Source organism: Trachypithecus francoisi, unplaced genomic scaffold, assembly GCF_009764315.1.
Source record: "Trachypithecus francoisi isolate TF-2019V2 unplaced genomic scaffold, Tfra_2.0 Lachesis_group7, whole genome shotgun sequence".
NCBI classification, from domain to species: Eukaryota; Metazoa; Chordata; class Mammalia; order Primates; family Cercopithecidae; genus Trachypithecus; species Trachypithecus francoisi.
The window spans coordinates 74373786-74390734 of NW_022681472.1; the positions used below are offsets into that span (position 1 = coordinate 74373786).

The following is a 16949-nucleotide window of genomic DNA, read 5'->3' on the forward strand; positions in this document are numbered from 1 at the left end:
CAGGCTTATAAAATTCACCCAGTATTTTCTGATGGGAAGGCTTTTCTAATTGTCAGAATAACCAGTCACATGTATCAATTGAGAGAGATCCTTTCTAAGCATATGCAGCATTTAAAAAGATAAAGATATTTCCACTGTCTACAGTACGCTTTTACCTAGTTTACTAAGTACATCTTTGATTTTTATTCAGGAGAAATCAACCACAGTTCCTAAAAAGCAGATAAGCTACATCAAAAGAAAAATTAAAAAGTGTTCAGGCATACCCAAACCATACAATTCAGAGTTAAGTTGCATTGTATTCTAAGACTAAGCTTCACATAGTTAAAAGTTTAATAAATTATTTTAGATGATATCATAAAGGACTAAAATAACCAATGACTTAATTAAATAATTCAAGGAGCAAATTTGTGTGCATACTTAAGACCCTTTAGGTTTACAAATTATAATATAAACGATATTATTTTTCTAGAAGTGGCATCTATTCATTAGTTCATATAGCTATTCTTAAGACATGTGGAAATAATTTACTATACACAAAATATTTTCAAAGACTAATAAATCCAATCTATACTTTTCAAGTTTTCCAATAGTGAGCACACACATTCAAGAGGCAATGAAACAGAATAATTCCTGGGATTTTTTTTTTAATCCAGAAAGAAAAGTAGAAATCATCTAAGTCTGCTCCTCATTGTACCGCTAAGGGAACAGACTTCACAAGTGACTTGCCCAACACCACACAGCAAGTTACAGGACTCCAGGGGACCAGTCTAGGATTTTAATGACTGTTTTCCAAAAGAAGTCAACTTTAAAAATAATGAGTGACTCAATTTTACATTCATTAAGGAAACAGCATTTAATTCTTTCAATCTCAGTTTTAGCCAGAGTAACATATTAAGAGGAAACAGAAAAAAAAAAAAAATCCCTTTAGTGTTCATTGAAAAGAACCAGAAGTTGGCTCTCAAGTTGTTAGCTTTCCCACATGATGATGCTAAGGATCTGATTCCCCTGTCTGTTCAGTCACAGTCAGTGTTAATGGGAGTGAAAAAGAGGCCTTTGAAGAGAGCATTTGCTACTAATAAAAACAGCATTCTCTAGCTCTGTGATCCACTGTCCTCTGCCTCCCCAACAGAAGACGACTCATTTTGTCCATTTGGCTCCCTGGGGCTGCAAGTTTTATGATCTATTTTCTCACTCTTCACCCCAGCCACACCCCACTTCAATTCACTAACTCACTTCTAATATTATTCTTTCAACCTACTGGCATGATTCAAAACTAACTTAATTGATGTAAGGAAGATTTAGTATTCCATCAATGTATGTGTCCTAACTTGGTTAATAATAAAATTTCAAGCTGGCTAAACAGAGGCACGTGATGGTTAACAGTCAGATCAAGAAATACAGAGAAACGCAAAATTCACAGGAAGACAGACAAACATGCTGGGATGTCAGGAAAAGTCCAGAAAATATTGCTCCCTAGAGTGCCCACTACTTAAAATGTAATTTTTTATTTCTAAAACCATCAGGAGCTCCAATTTCCAGGAAATTAACCAACTCATTACTTAAGACCTGGTCAGTTAAGCCCCCTCTGCCTGCACAAGGAGCTCCTTTATGAGAACACTGTATGGGAACACTACTTATGGTGTAGTGTATTGTAAAAAGAAACTCTTTCACTTTGGTTCTATTAAGTCAAGGTACACTATTAAAACTTATCTTTCCTTTGCCAAAAGAAAACACAATGAGGACAAATCAATCTTGAAAACTCTTTAAGCACCTCCTGTCTTTTATGGTTTTCCAATTTTAAGTAAATCTTAATCTTAAAGTCCTTAATTTCTGAAGTTTCATAAAGATAGCTCACTGCCTTTTTTACTTCCATTCCTTTTTCCTATGTCAGAACTTTCTGGTGGCAAATACTGCATCCTATATTATGTGACAGCAAATCAGACTTGGGTAGCTCCAATATTAAACCAACACCTGTTCTCACCACTTCTACTTTAGCCTCGTCTGTGAACAAGAGTTTTAATTGTATCCTAACATTTACAAATTTGAGTACAAAAATGGAAATAGCCAGTTATGAAACAATGGTAAATGTTCTCTAATGAAAATCACATTCTTTCACCTGAATTATACACATAAGTGGTTTTACTCCGAGAAATTTAGGACTAACTTAGTTATACTGCAAGACTGTATTAAAGATAAATATTTTAATAAGCTTACATTGATTACACGGCATGTAATATTTTTAAAGAATTGAAAATGCAAATCGTTTTGACACTTACCTGTAGCAGGACCTTCCTCCCATCCTTCTGCTCTCTTAATTCTATGTGCGGTGAATCCTAAGCAGATATTGACTCCAATGGCAAAAGTGAACAGGGATATTATCTAAAAGAATAAAGAGAACAAGTTGTCAAATACAGCTGGACAAAACTAAATCAAATTACACGAAGGCGATTCAAATGGCTTCAATATCACCACCCAATCCTACCACTTCCAAATTGCATAAGGTGCTATCTTAATTTGCACAACAAAAAGGAAAATGCCAATCAGTCACTGATTCTGAAGATCAAGCATGTCCCCTGTCATTCCTCCGTTCTCCCACCTGACACGACTGGAACGAGCTCCTCCTTGCCATGTCGAGGATTCTTGGAAAGCCCTTTGCAGCGTGTTCTCTTTGCCTTCACGGAGTGCACTGGTTTGGGGCTCCGGGTTTAGTCTATTAACTGTAAGCAATCCCACCTGGGAGGTTGACAGACTCCTCTGATTTGTCCAGAGCTTGATTACATCACAGGGTGTTCACAAATCGCAGCTCTGAGCATAAGAGGCTTAAGCTCTCATCCCCCCGATCCCCGCCCCCTTACAGGTCCCTCCCCTAACCCACAGACACTTTCATGTGGTATCCTCTGGCAACAGGAGGGTTTCTTACATTGCCGTGGCCCATAACAGTGCATGTTCATTTTCCTTTCCTCACAAAAACATGATTTGTCAAAAAGAAACCAAATGCATTTCATCCGATAAAAAGAAACAGGGCAGTGCATGGGCTTTCCAAACCAGCTTTAAGCTTTTAAGGTTTACAATGCAGTCATTCAATGGCGTCAACCTCACCGCTTTATTTTTTTAAGCAAGGAAAGTTTTATCATTTATAAACCTAATAACGTTCCTGTCTTTCCTATCTATTTATTTTGCTGGCAGTTTGAGCGACCCTGTCCCCAGTATCATATTCTCAGCTACTTCTGCCTCCTTGAAAGTTTCTCATGATGAAATTTCGCAAAATTGTAACTAGCATATAAGATAACATTATTTTCCCCATGCTGTCGTTCAAGTTTAGAGAAGTAACTTTTTTTATCAAAATACTGGAAATGCCAGCCACGCAGCATAAAGTCCTTCTGCCCTGGGAAGACGGACAAAATAACTTCAGTCTCTGCCTCTTCTTCCCGAAAAGACTGTCAGCTTGTTTTGGGGGGCGGGGGGGGAGCGGCGGGGCACGGTGGAGAGGGGGGCGGTTTTTGAGAGGCGGATGTGTGGGGGGAAGGGGATGGCCTGGGAAGCTTTATTAGCAATTGAATTTAGGAAGGAAATCTCAATGGCAGCAATAATTGAAATGTAAAGAATTGTTTCCCTAGTTATTTCTTGGTTAAATGTAGCCACCAAATACTGTGTCCTTTGAGGCTATTGTGGGTACTAAAGTTTCTTTACTAAGCAGTTTGGCAACCAGCACACTTTCAAAAGAAAAAATCAAGGCCTCTAAATCGGAAAGTTGTTTAAATATTACATGCCTTCAGGATTCAAATGAGGGAAGATTTCTTTTTGGCCTCTTCCTCAGCAGGTCCAGAGACCATCTTTCTTGCACAGCGCATGTGTTCATGTGTAAACAAATACGAGACTTACCATGAAACAAATTACTAACAGAGTAGTGGCTCTGCTCAAATAAAACATGATAGCACAAAAGCAAAAACTTGTTTATAGGGGGTTGTATAGTAGGCCTGGGTTTCATTATAGATTCTTAGAATCTAGTAATACCTAATTGAAAAGAAGAAAACATATATACTGCCAAACTGTTAATTGCCTTTCTAAAATCCTTTTAGTTTTGCACTCTTGCAAAGAGGACAGGCTTATACATTTTTATATGTAAGTGTCTTGCTTTTGTCTGTATGCCATACTGAACAAATCTGGAGTAGGGTATTTAGCAAGGCTTATAAAAGATGTCAACTCCATGTAAGATTTTTCTATAATTTATGTTAAATTTCAAGATGCAAGCCTGCCATGATAGAGGAAAACAATAAACCCCAAAGAAAAATATCAAGGCAATCCTGTTATTTCATTATATGCCACAGTGCTCTAAATGTTCTAAAAACAAAAACAAAAACAGCCTCTTCTTTTGCCTCGCCAGAGTCTAACAACTTTTGACTTTGTCTGATATTTGATTGTATAAACCTAGCTAGAAGACAATGAGGGTTCCCTTGGGAAAAAAGTTAAGAGTTCAGAAGCGGTATATCACCCATTTATTTTTCTCTTATATGCAGACTAGCTGTGCAGGGGAAAAAGCTGTAATAGTCAAGTTGATCTGCTTGTTACCCATTATCCAAAAGAGTTGACCCCAGCCACTATTTCGTTGTTTTTTGTTTTTGTTTGTTTGTTTGTTTGTTTTGAGATGGAGTTTCACTCTTGTTGCCCAGGCTGGAGTGCAATGGCTGGATCTCAGCTCACTGCAACCTCCACTCCTGGGTTCACGTGATTCCTGTCTCAGCCTCCCGAGTAGCTGGGATTACAGGTGCATGACAACACGCCCGGCTAATTTTTGTATCTTTAGTAGAGACAGGGTTTCACCATGTTGGTCAGGCTGGTCCCGAACTCCTAACCTCAGGTGATCCGCCCACCTCAGCCTCCTAAAGTGCTGGGATTACAGGTATGAATCACCGCTCCCGGCCCTCAGCCACTATTTCTGTTAACCGTTCTGCCAAAGAACTTTGTCTTTTACCAGCTTGTCATGCATAAGGAATGTGTTAACATACATATATGCATACACACAAGCACACATGTGCATACACACATCATTTTGCCACAGTTAAACAGATTTTTACTGCAAGATTATTGTTATAAATTAACTGTCAGGAGAATGACCAAGATGACCAAAGTCCCTACCTCGGCTATTAAATTAACTACAAAATAAAATTATCCCTCATTACCTAAAGCTGAAAAAAACAAAAAAGCCTGATAATGCATAAAGTAGGTTGAGAAATTCAATTAAAATGACTGGAATTTGTCCAAAACCTTTTGTAAGAAAACTAAATTACCAGAGGTTCACTTGCTATGATGTTTAAGATTTTGTAATAAGGGCACATGTGGCTGGCTCAGTAAACAAGAAGTGCATAAGAAAGACTGAAAAATTAGCTTCCAACACGGTTTATTTACCCAGCCATATTTCAGAGAACACTGCCCCCTGGCAGAAAAAAACCTAGAACTAGAAACAAATCTTTCAACAGTCAGTCCCCACAAATCATTCTGTGGTTTCAAACTTTATTGGGCATCAGAATCACCCTGGAGGCTTGTTTAAAATGCTGAGGTTTATGCCCTGCTTATCAAGATCCTGATTCATTAGGTCTGGCAGGTGGAGAGAAGAAAGAGGAGTTTAGAGGTCAGACAAGAACTGACACAATAGGTTACTTTGATGAAAGTCAGATAAGAACCACATTTATGGAGATAAGACCTGGTTCCTGCAGCAGATGTGATTGACTGGCTTCAACAATTGTGGTCTGGCAGGAAAAGTCAACCTAGGGATAAACAAAAACTATGTTTCCCAGATAGGAAAAACTGACGGCTAGAGGATTTTATCCACTGAGAGGAGGAACTTGCAGTTAGATCATCTGAGGTCCTCCTGATTTCAGACATCCAGGCAGCACATAATATAGAGCTTTAATTTTAGGCCATGCTCCACTTGATGCCTTGAACTATTTATAACCACATGATGACTTGAGACTTCTAGGAAATCTAGAAGTTTTGCTTCTCAGTTTCTCCATTACTTCCTTCTTTGGGGTTTAAATGACTTTTTGGAACACTTTTTTGAATATCCATTTTCAAGCTCACCACTTCTTTCTTGTGCCTGCTCAAATATACTGTTAAATCACTCTAGTAAATTTTTTTATTTAAGTTAGTGCACTTTTCTGCTCCAGAATTTCTATTTGTTTATTTTTTGAATTATTTGTTTACTGACATACTTTGCTTAGGGAAACTCTTCTCTTCATTTGCTGTACTTGTTGTTCATGTTTTTATTTCTAGCTTTTTTAATATGCTAAGGATGGTTGACATAACGCCTTTGTCTAATAAATACAATATCCATGTTTCCTCAAAAAAAAAGATAAGTACCGCATTTAGAGAAGTAGCACATTATAATAAATTACTCTGAATTAATTTATTTACACCTTGCATGTTGAATTGTTTGGTCTAATTCATAGTGGAATTTTAATATGTTATTAATAGCATTCACTATTAATTGGATATTAAAGTTTAGATCTCTTAAAGACAAACTATGGCTTTTCCTCCAGGGGACTCATCTCCAAACTGTAAGAAGCAGAGTAGTATTTTATTTACTTTGCTGGTGACACAAAGCAGCAGTGTATGTATTGCTTAATTGAAATACAGTAGTTGCATTTATATAAATGCACAATCTATCTTTTCATGAAATTATTCTATAAGTCCTTGTTCCCTAGCCCTGATGAAGATAAGAGGGCTTGAGGTTAACAGTGAGATTTGAAAGGTAAGTGATAGAGGGTTATCATTCTTGCTTCCTGAAGTAATTAATTATCATGAACTGATTGAAACTGTATGTACATCCAGAGTTTCTCATTATGCAGAATTGGCATCACTCAATTTAACATCATTCCCAGAATAATCCTAAGATTATGTGTGATATTAGATAATTATTAACCATGTCATTTTCTGTAGTATCATTTAGCAGTAACTATAGCACATACACTACAAAAGTAAGAAAACACCATATATAGTCTTCTTCTATCTTAAAAGTCTGTTGTCTTGTTTTTAAGTTTTGCTGTGGTTAAAAGCTATTAGAAAATTCAGATAAAAACTGGACAACAATCTTTGCAAAAGAATTTACTAGTCTAAACTGAGCAGGAAATTTTGATGGCTAATAGAGGGACAAGCTGGCTCAATTGCTCCCACAATCCAGGGCTGCATATATGTATAAGTCTTACAATTACAATTCTAAACCACAGAAGCAAAGTTTTATGGGTAATCTGTGGTCCCACAGGATTCTCCAGTAGAAGAACATCATATAGCTGTCCAAATGCAAACTAACCTGTGCTATTAATTGTTATACAATCAAAAGCTGACATCAACACTGTTGCATCTTTCAATGATTTTAACTTATGGCATAAATTTTATGCATTACATTTACTCCCTACGGAATCTAAGTATGAGCCCCGACACCAGAACAATCTCTGCCCTGTATGAATATTGCACAAATATTCATTAGCTTCTACAATGTACCAAGCACTCTTCTGGGAACCACTCGTAGTATGTAGGGAGCTGGCACACACATAGCTTCTACTCTCCACATTAATCAAGTAGGCACAGAAATAAATGTTAAGTTACAACTCTGGAAAATGAAGAAATATAGAGGTAAATCACTATTTGGGCAAATATCATTCAGATTACCTAGTCAAGGGAGTCAGAGAAGAATTTGTGGAGTAAGTGTTCATTGAGCTGTGATTGGAAGGGTATGTGGGACTGAGGAACCAGATTAAGAGAGGAGCAAAGAATTCCAGACAGAGGAGAGAGAACGGACAAAGATTCTGTGTAAGATGGAGGCATGGCACATCCACAAGACAAAAAGGCAGCCAGTCTGACTAGCACAGGGAGAGCAAAAGTTAGTATAGAGAGAAGTGAGACTGGAGAGGTTAACAGAGGCCAGTCATGTGGGGCCTCTGAGGTCATGTTAGGTGATATTGTGTTTATCCCAAAGGCAACAAAAAGCCCTTAAAAGGCTTAAGCAGGGGAAGGCTTAATCAGATTTTGAAGCATTAATCTCTGTACGGTGTAGATATGAATCAGAGGGAGTCAAGAATGGATATAGTAGATCAGTTTGGAAACTTTGGCAGTAAGCCAGACAAAAGATCAGGACAGCTTGCACCAAGGAGGCTGTGGCAGCGTGGAAAGGAAGACAAGTGGGGGAGTTAGGAAAAAAGACTTGTTAATGAACTGGATATGGGAGTTGAGGGGCAGGAAGGTATTAAGTGTGACTCTGGAATTAATAGATACTTAATGATTATGATAACCATATATATACCCAGTGAAGTCACTTCTTTTCAATTAGATCATAAGAAAGATATGGAGGAAGATGGCCGAATAGGAACAGCTCCAGTCTCCAACTCCCGGCGCGAGCGACACAGAAGACCGGTGATTTCTGCATTTTCAACTGAGATACTGGGGTCATCTCACTGGGGAGTGCCGGACAATCGGTGCTGGTCAGCTGCTGCAGCCCGACCAGCGAGAGCTGAAGCAGGGAGAGGCATTGCTTCACCTGGGAAGCACAAGGGGGAAGGGAATCCCTTTTCCTAGCCAGGCGAACTGAGACACACAACACCTGGAAAATCGGGTAATTCCCACCCCAATACCGCACTTTAAGCAAACTGGCACACCAGGAGAATATATCCCACACCTGGCCGGGAGGGTCCCATGGCCACGGAGCCTCCCTCATTGCTAGCACAGCAGTCTGCGATCTAACCGCAAGGCAGCAGCAAGGCTGGGGGAGGGGCGCCTGCCATTGCTGAGGCTTAAGTAGGTAAACAAAGCCGCTGGGAAGCTTGAACTGGGTGGAGCTCACAGCAGCTCAAGGAAACCTGCCTGTCTCTGTAGAATCCACCTCTGGGGACAGGGCACAGCTAAAAAACAACAGGGGAAGCAGCAGAGGCCTGTGCAGACACGAACAACTCTGTCTGACAGCTTTGAAGAGAGCAGTGGATCTCCCAACACAGAGGTTGAGATCTGAGAATGGACAGACTGCCTGCTGAAGTGGGTCCCTGACCCCTGAGTAGCCTAACTGGGAGACATCTCCCACTAGGGGCAGTCTGACACCCCACACCTCACAGGGTGGAGTACACCCCTGAGAGGAAGTTTCCAAAGTAAGAATCAGACAGGTACACTTGCTGTTCAGCAATATTCTATCTTCTGCAACCTCTGCTGCTGATACCCAGGCAAACAGGGTCTGGAGTGGACCTCAAGCAATCTCCAACAGACCTACAGCTGAGGGTCCTGACTATTAGAAGGAAAACTATCAAACAGGAAGAACACCTATACCAAAACCCCATCAGTACGTCACCATCATCAAAGACCAGAGGCAGATAAAACCACAAAGATGGGGAAGAAGCAGGGCAGAAAAGCTGGAAATTCAAAAAATAAGAGCGCATCTCCCCCTGCAAAGGAGCGCAGCTCATCGCCAGCAATGGATCAAAGCTGGTCAGAGAATGACTTTGACGAGACGAGAGAAGAAGGCTTCAGTCCATCAAACTTCTCAGAGCTAAAGGAGGAATTACGTACCCAGCGCAAAGAAACTAAAAATCTTGAAAAAAGAGTGGAAGGGTTGATAGCTAGAATAATTCATGCAGAGAAGGTCATAAATGAAATGACAGAGATGAAAACCATGACACAAGAAATACGTGACAAATCCACAAGTTTCAGTAACCGACTCACTCAACTGGGAGAAAGAGTATCAGCGATTGAGGATCAAATGAATGAAATGAAGCGAGAAGAGAAACTAAAAGAAAAAAGAAGAAAAAGAAATGAACAAAGTCTGCAAGAAGTATGGGATTATGTTGGGAGGCTGAGACGGGCGGATCACAAGGTCAGGAGATCGAGACAATCCTGGCTAACACTGTGAAACCCCGTCTCTACTAAAAATAAAATACAAAAAACTAGCCGGGCAAGGTGGCGGCGCCTGTAGTCCCAGCTACTCGGGAGGCTGAGGCAGGAGAATGGTGGGAACCCGGGAGGCGGAGCTTGCAGTGAGCTGAGATCCGGCCACTGCACTCCAGTCCGGGCGACAGAGCGAGACTCCGTCTCAAAAAAAAAAAAAAAAAAAACCAAATCTATGTCTGATTGGGGTGCCTGAAAGTGAGGGGGAAAATGGAACCAAGTTGGAAAACACTCTTCAGGATATCATCCAGGAGAACTTCCCCAACCTAGTAGGACAGGCCAACATTCAAATTCAGGAAATACAGAGAACGCCACAAAGATACTCCACGAGAAGAGCAACTCCAAGACACAAAATTGCCAGATTCACCAAAGTTGAAATGAAGGAAAAAATCTTAAGGGCACCCAGAGAGAATGGTTGGGTTACCCACAAAGGGAAGCCCATCAGACTAACAGCAGACCTCTCGGCAGAAACTCTACAAGCCAGAAGAGAGTGGGGGCCAATATTCAACGTTCTTAAAGAAAAGAATTTTCAAACCAGAATTTCATATCCAGCCAATCTAAGTTTCATCAGTGAAGGAGAAATAAAATCCTTTACAGACAAGCAAATGCTTAGAGATTTTGTCACCACCAGGCCTGCCTTACAAGAGACCCTGAAGGAAGCACTAAACATGGAAAGGAACAAGCGGTACCAGCCATTGCAAAAACATGCCAAAATGTAAAGACCATCGAGGCTAGGAAGAAACTGCATCAGCTAATGAGCAAAATAACCAGTTAATATCATAATGACAGGATCAAGTTCACACATAACAATATTAACCTTAAATGTTAATGGACTAAATGCTCCAATTAAAAGACACAGACTGGCAAACTGGATCAAGAGTCAAGACCCATCAGTCTGCTGTATTCAGGAGACCCATCTCACATGCAGAGACATACATAGGCTCAAAATAAAGGGATGGAGGAAGATCTACCAAGCAAATGGAGAACAAAAAAAAAGCAGGGGTTGCAATCCTAGTCTCTGATAAAACAGACTTTAAACCATCAAAGATCAAAAGAGACAAAGAAGGCCATTACATAATGGTAAAGGGATCAATTCAACAGGAAGAGCTAACTATCCTAATATATATGCACCCAATACAGGAGAACCAAATTCATAAAGCAAGTCCTTAGAGATTTACAAAGAGACTTAGACTCCCGTACAATAATAATGGGAGACTTCAACACTCCACTGTCAACATTAGACAGATCAACAAGACAGAAAGTTAACAAGGATATCCAGGAATTGAACTCATCTCTGCACCAAGCGGACCTAATAGACATCTATAGAACTCTCCACCCCAAATCAACAGAATATACATTCTTCTCAGCACCACATCGCACTTATTCCAAAATTGACCACATCATTGGAAGTAAAGCACTCCTTAGCAATGTACAAGAACAGAAATTATAACAAACTGTCTCTCAGACCACAGTGCAATCAAACTAGAACTCAGGACTAAGAAACTCGATCAAAACCGCTCAACTACATGGAAACTGAACAACCTGCTCCTGAATGACTACTGGGTACATAACAAAATGAAGGCAGAAATAAAGATGTTCTTTGAAACCAATGAGAACAATGATACAACATACCAGAATTTCTGGGACACATTTAAAGCAGTGTGTAGAGGGAAATGTATAGCACTAAATGCCCACAAGAGAAAGCTGGAAAGATCTAAAATTGACACTCTAACATCACAATTAAAAGAACTGGAGAAGCAAGAGCAAACACATTCAAAACCTAGCAAAAGGCAAGAAATAACTAAGATCAGAGCAGAACTGAAGGAGATTGAGACACAAAAAACCCTCCAAAAAATCAATGAATCCAGGAGTTGGTTTTTTGAAAAGATCAACAAAATTGACAGACCGCTAGCAAGACTAATAAAGAAGAAAAGAGAGAGGAATCAAATAGACGCAATAAAAAATGATAAAGGGGATATCACCACCAACCCCACAGAAATACAAACTACCATCAGAGAATACTATAAACACCTCTATGCAAATCAACTAGAAAATCTAGAAGAAATGGATAATTTCCTGGACACTTACACTCTTCCAAGACTAAACCAGGAAGAAGTTGAATCCTTGAATAGACCAATAGCAGGCTCTGAAATTGAGGCAATAATTAATACCCAGCAACCAAAAAAAGTACAGGACCAGATGGATTCACAGCTGAATTCTACCAGAGGTACAAAGAGGAGCTGGTACCATTCCTTCTGAAACTATTCCAATCAATAGAAAAAGAGGGAATCCTCCCTAACTCATTTTATGAGGCCAACATCATCCTGATACCAAAGCCTGGCAGAGACACAACAAAAACAGAGAATTTTAGACCAATATCCCTGATGAACATCGATGCAAAAATCCTCAATAAAATACTGGCAAACCGGATTCAGCAGCACATCAAAAAGCTTATCCACCATGATCAAGTGGGCTTCATCCCTGGGATGCAAGGCTGGTTCAACATTCGCAAATCAATAAACGTAATGCAGCATATAAACAGAACCAAAGACAAGAACCACATGATTATCTCAATAGATGCAGAAAAGCCTTTTGACAAAATTCAACAGCCCTTCATGCTAAAAACGCTCAATAAATTCGGTATTGATGGAACGTACCTCAAAATAATAAGAGCTATTTATGACAAACCCACAGCTAATATCATACTAAATGGGCAAAAACTGGAAAAATTCCCCTTGAAAACTGGCACAAGACAGGGATGCCCTCTCTCACCACTCCTATTCAACATAGTCTTGGAAGTTCTGGCTAGGGCAATCAGGCAAGAGAAAGAAATCAAGGGTATCCAGTTAGGAAAAGAAGAAGTCAAATTGTCCCTGTTTGCAGATCACATGATTGTATATTTTGAAAACCCCATTGTCTCAACCCAAAATCTCCTTAAGCTGATAAGCAACTTCAGCAAAGTCTCAGGATACAAAATCAATGTGCAAAAATCACAAGCATTCTTATACACCAGTAACAGACAACAGAGAGCCAATCATGAATGAACTTCCATTCACAATTGCTTCAAAGAGAATAAAATACCTAGGAATCCAACTTACAAGGGATGTAAAGGACCTCTTCAAGGAGAACTACAAACCACTGCTCAGTGAGATAAAAGAGGACACAAACAAATGGAAGAACATACCATGCTCATGGATAGGAAGAATCAATATCGTGAAAATGGTCATATTGCCCAAGGTTATTTATAGATTCAATGCCATCCCCATCAAGCTACCAATGAGTTTCTTCACAGAACTGGAAAAAACGGCTTTAAAGTTCATATGGAACCAAAAAAGCCCACATTGCCAAGACAATCCTAAGTCAAAAGAACAAAGCTGGAGGCATCACGCTACCTGACTTCAACTATACTACAAGGCTACAGTAACCAAAACAGCATGGTACTGGTACCAAAACAGAGATATAGACCAATGGAACAGAACACAGTCCTCAGAAATAATACCACACATCTACAGCCATCTGTTTTGACAAACCTGAGAGAAACAAGAAATGGGGAAAGGACTCCCTATTTAATAAATGGTGCTGGGAAAATTGGCTAGCCATAAGTAGAAAGCTGAAACTGGATCCTTTCCTTACTCCTTATACAAAAATTAATTCAAGATGGATTAGAGACTTAAATGTTAGACCTAATACCATAAAAACCCTAGAAGAAAACCTAGGTAGTACCATTCAGGACATAGGCATGGGCAAGGACTTCATGTCTAAAACACCAAAAGCAACGGCAGCAAAAGCCAAAATTGACAAATGGGATATGATTAAACTAAAGAGCTTCTGCATAGCAAAAGAAACTACCATCAGAGTGAACAGGCAACCTACAGAATGGGAGAAAATTTTTGCAATCTACTCATCTGACAAAGGGCTAATATCCAGAATCTACAAAGAACTCAAACAAATTTACAAGAAAAAAACAAACAACCCCATCAAAAAGTGGGCAAAGGATATGAACAGACATTTCACAAAAGAAGACATTCATACAGCCAACAGACACATGAAAAAATGCTCATCATCACTCGCCATCAGAGAAATGCAAATCAAAACCAAAATGAGATACCATCTCACACCAGTTAGAATGGCAATCATTAAAAAGTCAGGAAACAATAGGTGCTGGAGAGGATATGGAGAAATAGGAACACTTTTACACTGTTGGTGGGATTGTAAACTAGTTCAACCATTATGGAAAACAGTATGGCGATTCCCCAAGGATCTAGAACTAGATGTGCCATATGACCCAGCCATCCCACTACTGGGTATATACCCAAAGGATTATAAATCATGCTGCTATAAAGACACATGCACATGTATGTTTATTGTGGCACTATTCACAATAGCAAAGACTTGGAATCAACCCAAATGTCCATCTGTGACAGACTGGATTAAGAAAATGTGGCACATATACACCATGGAATATTATGCAGCCATAAAAAAGGATGAGTTTGCTTCCTTTGTAGGGACATGGATGCAGCTGGAAACCATCATTCTTAGCAAACTATCCCAAGAACAGAAAACCAAACACCGCATGTTCTCACTCATAGATGGGAACTGAACAATGAGATCACTTGGACTCGGGAAGGGGAACATCACACACCGGGGCCTATCATGGGGAGTGGGGAGGGCGGAGGGATTGCATTGGGAGTTTTACCTGATATAAATGACGAATTGATGGGTGCTGACGAGTTGATGGGTGCAGCACACCAACATGGCACAAGTATACATATGTAACAAACCTGCACGTTATGCACATGTACCCTAGAACTTAAAGTATAATAAAAAATAATAATAATAAAAAAATTTAAAAAATTTAAAAAAAGAAAGATATGGAGATAGGTATCCATTTGCTAACATCCTAGAATTAAATAGTCAAAATAAGGCACAGAGCTAATAGCTTTAAAACACTTTCTGCTGTGACTGGAGATTACTAAAATACGTATATGTGTGTGTATATATATATACACACACACACATATATATGTACATACACACACACACACACATATATATACCGGACTTTAAACACTAAAAATGCATTTATTCATATTGAGGTTTTAAAAAGCATTCCCCCTAGGAAATAACTCAGCTTTGTTCCTAACTCTAGCTCATAATAAAATGTTTTAAAACTCAAAACTCAACGTAACTATTTCTTTTCAGCGACTCTAAACCCTGCATGCTAAGCGTCCAGATGAATGGAGAACATTTCCCCCTTGCAGAAGAGCTGAGTCGCCAGCAGGCTTGTAAGCCACGTGAAGTTTTTCATTTTTGAGTCTAGTTTGTAATGTGACTATGTGATATATGAACACAAATGAGTGGCAGGATAATTAGGAAAAACAACTGTCTTATCAAAAGTTGTACCCTACGGTTGACGACTCCCATATTTTACCCTCCAGTCTCACTCACATAGGCAGGCTACAAACTCCACTTGCAGATAAAGAAATGGAGGTTCGAAGAGTATGGAACATCTCCAAAATGGTCAAATAATTGACTGAGCCAGTTCTAAAAACCCGGTCTCCTATGCCAGCTCAGTCCTCTTTCCATTGCAGCGTGACGCCTCTCTACTACACCACATGAGGGCCACCACTCAACATGTCCAAAATGCAGATACCTACACAACCAGTTCACCCTCCCGATTTCACTTCTTTTCAGGAAAACCTTAAATTCAATTCACTTTTTGTTCATTTCAATCCTTTCCTCTCTTTTTTCTTGCCAGACACCATGTCTACAGAGTCTAGTTAATAATGACAACTACTGCCATCCATTATCAGGTGCTGTTAGTTACTAAATTATCTTCCTATGTGATAACGTTTAGATTCATCCCTTCAGCTTCATTATTCTGGACACACATTAGAAGGTCCTCTCACAGCCAGGCGCGGTGGCTCACGCCTGTAATCCCAGTACTTTGGGAGGCCAAGGCAGGTGGACCTGAGGTTGGGAGTTTGAGACGACCCTGACCAACATGGAGAAACCCCATCTCTACTAAAAATACAAAATTAGCCAGACGTGGTGGCACATGCCTGTCATCCCAGCCACTCGGGAGGCTGAGGCAGGAGAATCGCTTGAACCCAGGGGACGGAGGTTGCAGTGAGCCAAGATTGCGCCATTGCACTCCAGCCTGGGCAACAGGAGCAAAACTCCATCTCAAAAAAAAAAGAAGGTCCTTTCATAACTGCTCTTCCTGTTTGTACTCTCTGTCCCTCTGACCACCATTTCATTAAGTTCTCTTTTATAATGTATTCCCATTCATCACCCAGAGAGCCCTAAACAATATGCAAATCTAATGATTTTCCTCCCAAACTTAAAACTTTTCTGTTTGGCTGCCTATCAAAGCAGTTCTCAAAGTATGGTCCCTGGACCAGCAAGGTTAGAATCACCTGGAAACTTGTTACAAGTGCAAATGCTTAGAGCCTGCCTCTTACCTACTGAATTGGAAACTCTGGGGTAAAGTCCAGAATCTGGTTTCACAACTCCACCAGGTGCTTCTAATGCAAGTTTAAGGACCACTGACCTAGAGGGTAAATTCAAGCTGCTTAACCTAAAGGCCCACAGGACCCTAGATCCAAAACTAAACTCCCTGAATTCAAATCCCAGCAAGACCACAGTTTAACTGTGAGACCTTATATGACCCTTAGGCAAATGACATCTCCATCCTAAAACTCAGTTTTCTTGTCTGTTTCCATCTCATAGGATTCTTGAGAGTATTACATGAAATAATCCATGTAATCACCTAGCACAATGCCCAGCATAGAACAGTGTTCATAAATGTTAAGTTTTCTTAATTAGAGAACTATTTTCTGTTCCTTGATCAAGTTGTACTCTTTCCTACCTCCATTCCTTAACAAACGTTGTTGCTTTGGCCTAGAACGCCCTTCTCCACCTAATTTCCCTGGCAAACACCAACATATTTATGAAAATTCAAGTCAGGTGTCACTCCAGCTGTGAGCCTCCCCAGTTTTGCCCTCCTGTTCACACAGAACAACAAT

The 16949-nt window shown here is 39.8% G+C and overlaps 1 protein-coding gene across 10 annotated transcripts in view; it reads right to left on the reverse strand.

Moving 5' to 3' along the window:
- ENPP2 (ectonucleotide pyrophosphatase/phosphodiesterase 2) overlaps nt 1-16949 on the reverse strand; it is a 131474-nt gene that overhangs the window by 79110 nt on the left and 35415 nt on the right. For 6 of the 10 annotated variants that reach the window (XM_033202467.1, XM_033202466.1, XM_033202469.1 and 3 more), the window contains exon 2: nt 2277-2379. In XM_033202467.1, coding sequence (XP_033058358.1) covers nt 2277-2379 — 103 coding nt within the window. Of the gene's footprint in view, nt 1-2276; nt 2380-2596; nt 2734-16949 lie in introns of those variants that run through there. The other 4 variants (XM_033202475.1, XM_033202474.1, XM_033202473.1 and 1 more) reach the window with 1 other exon arrangement.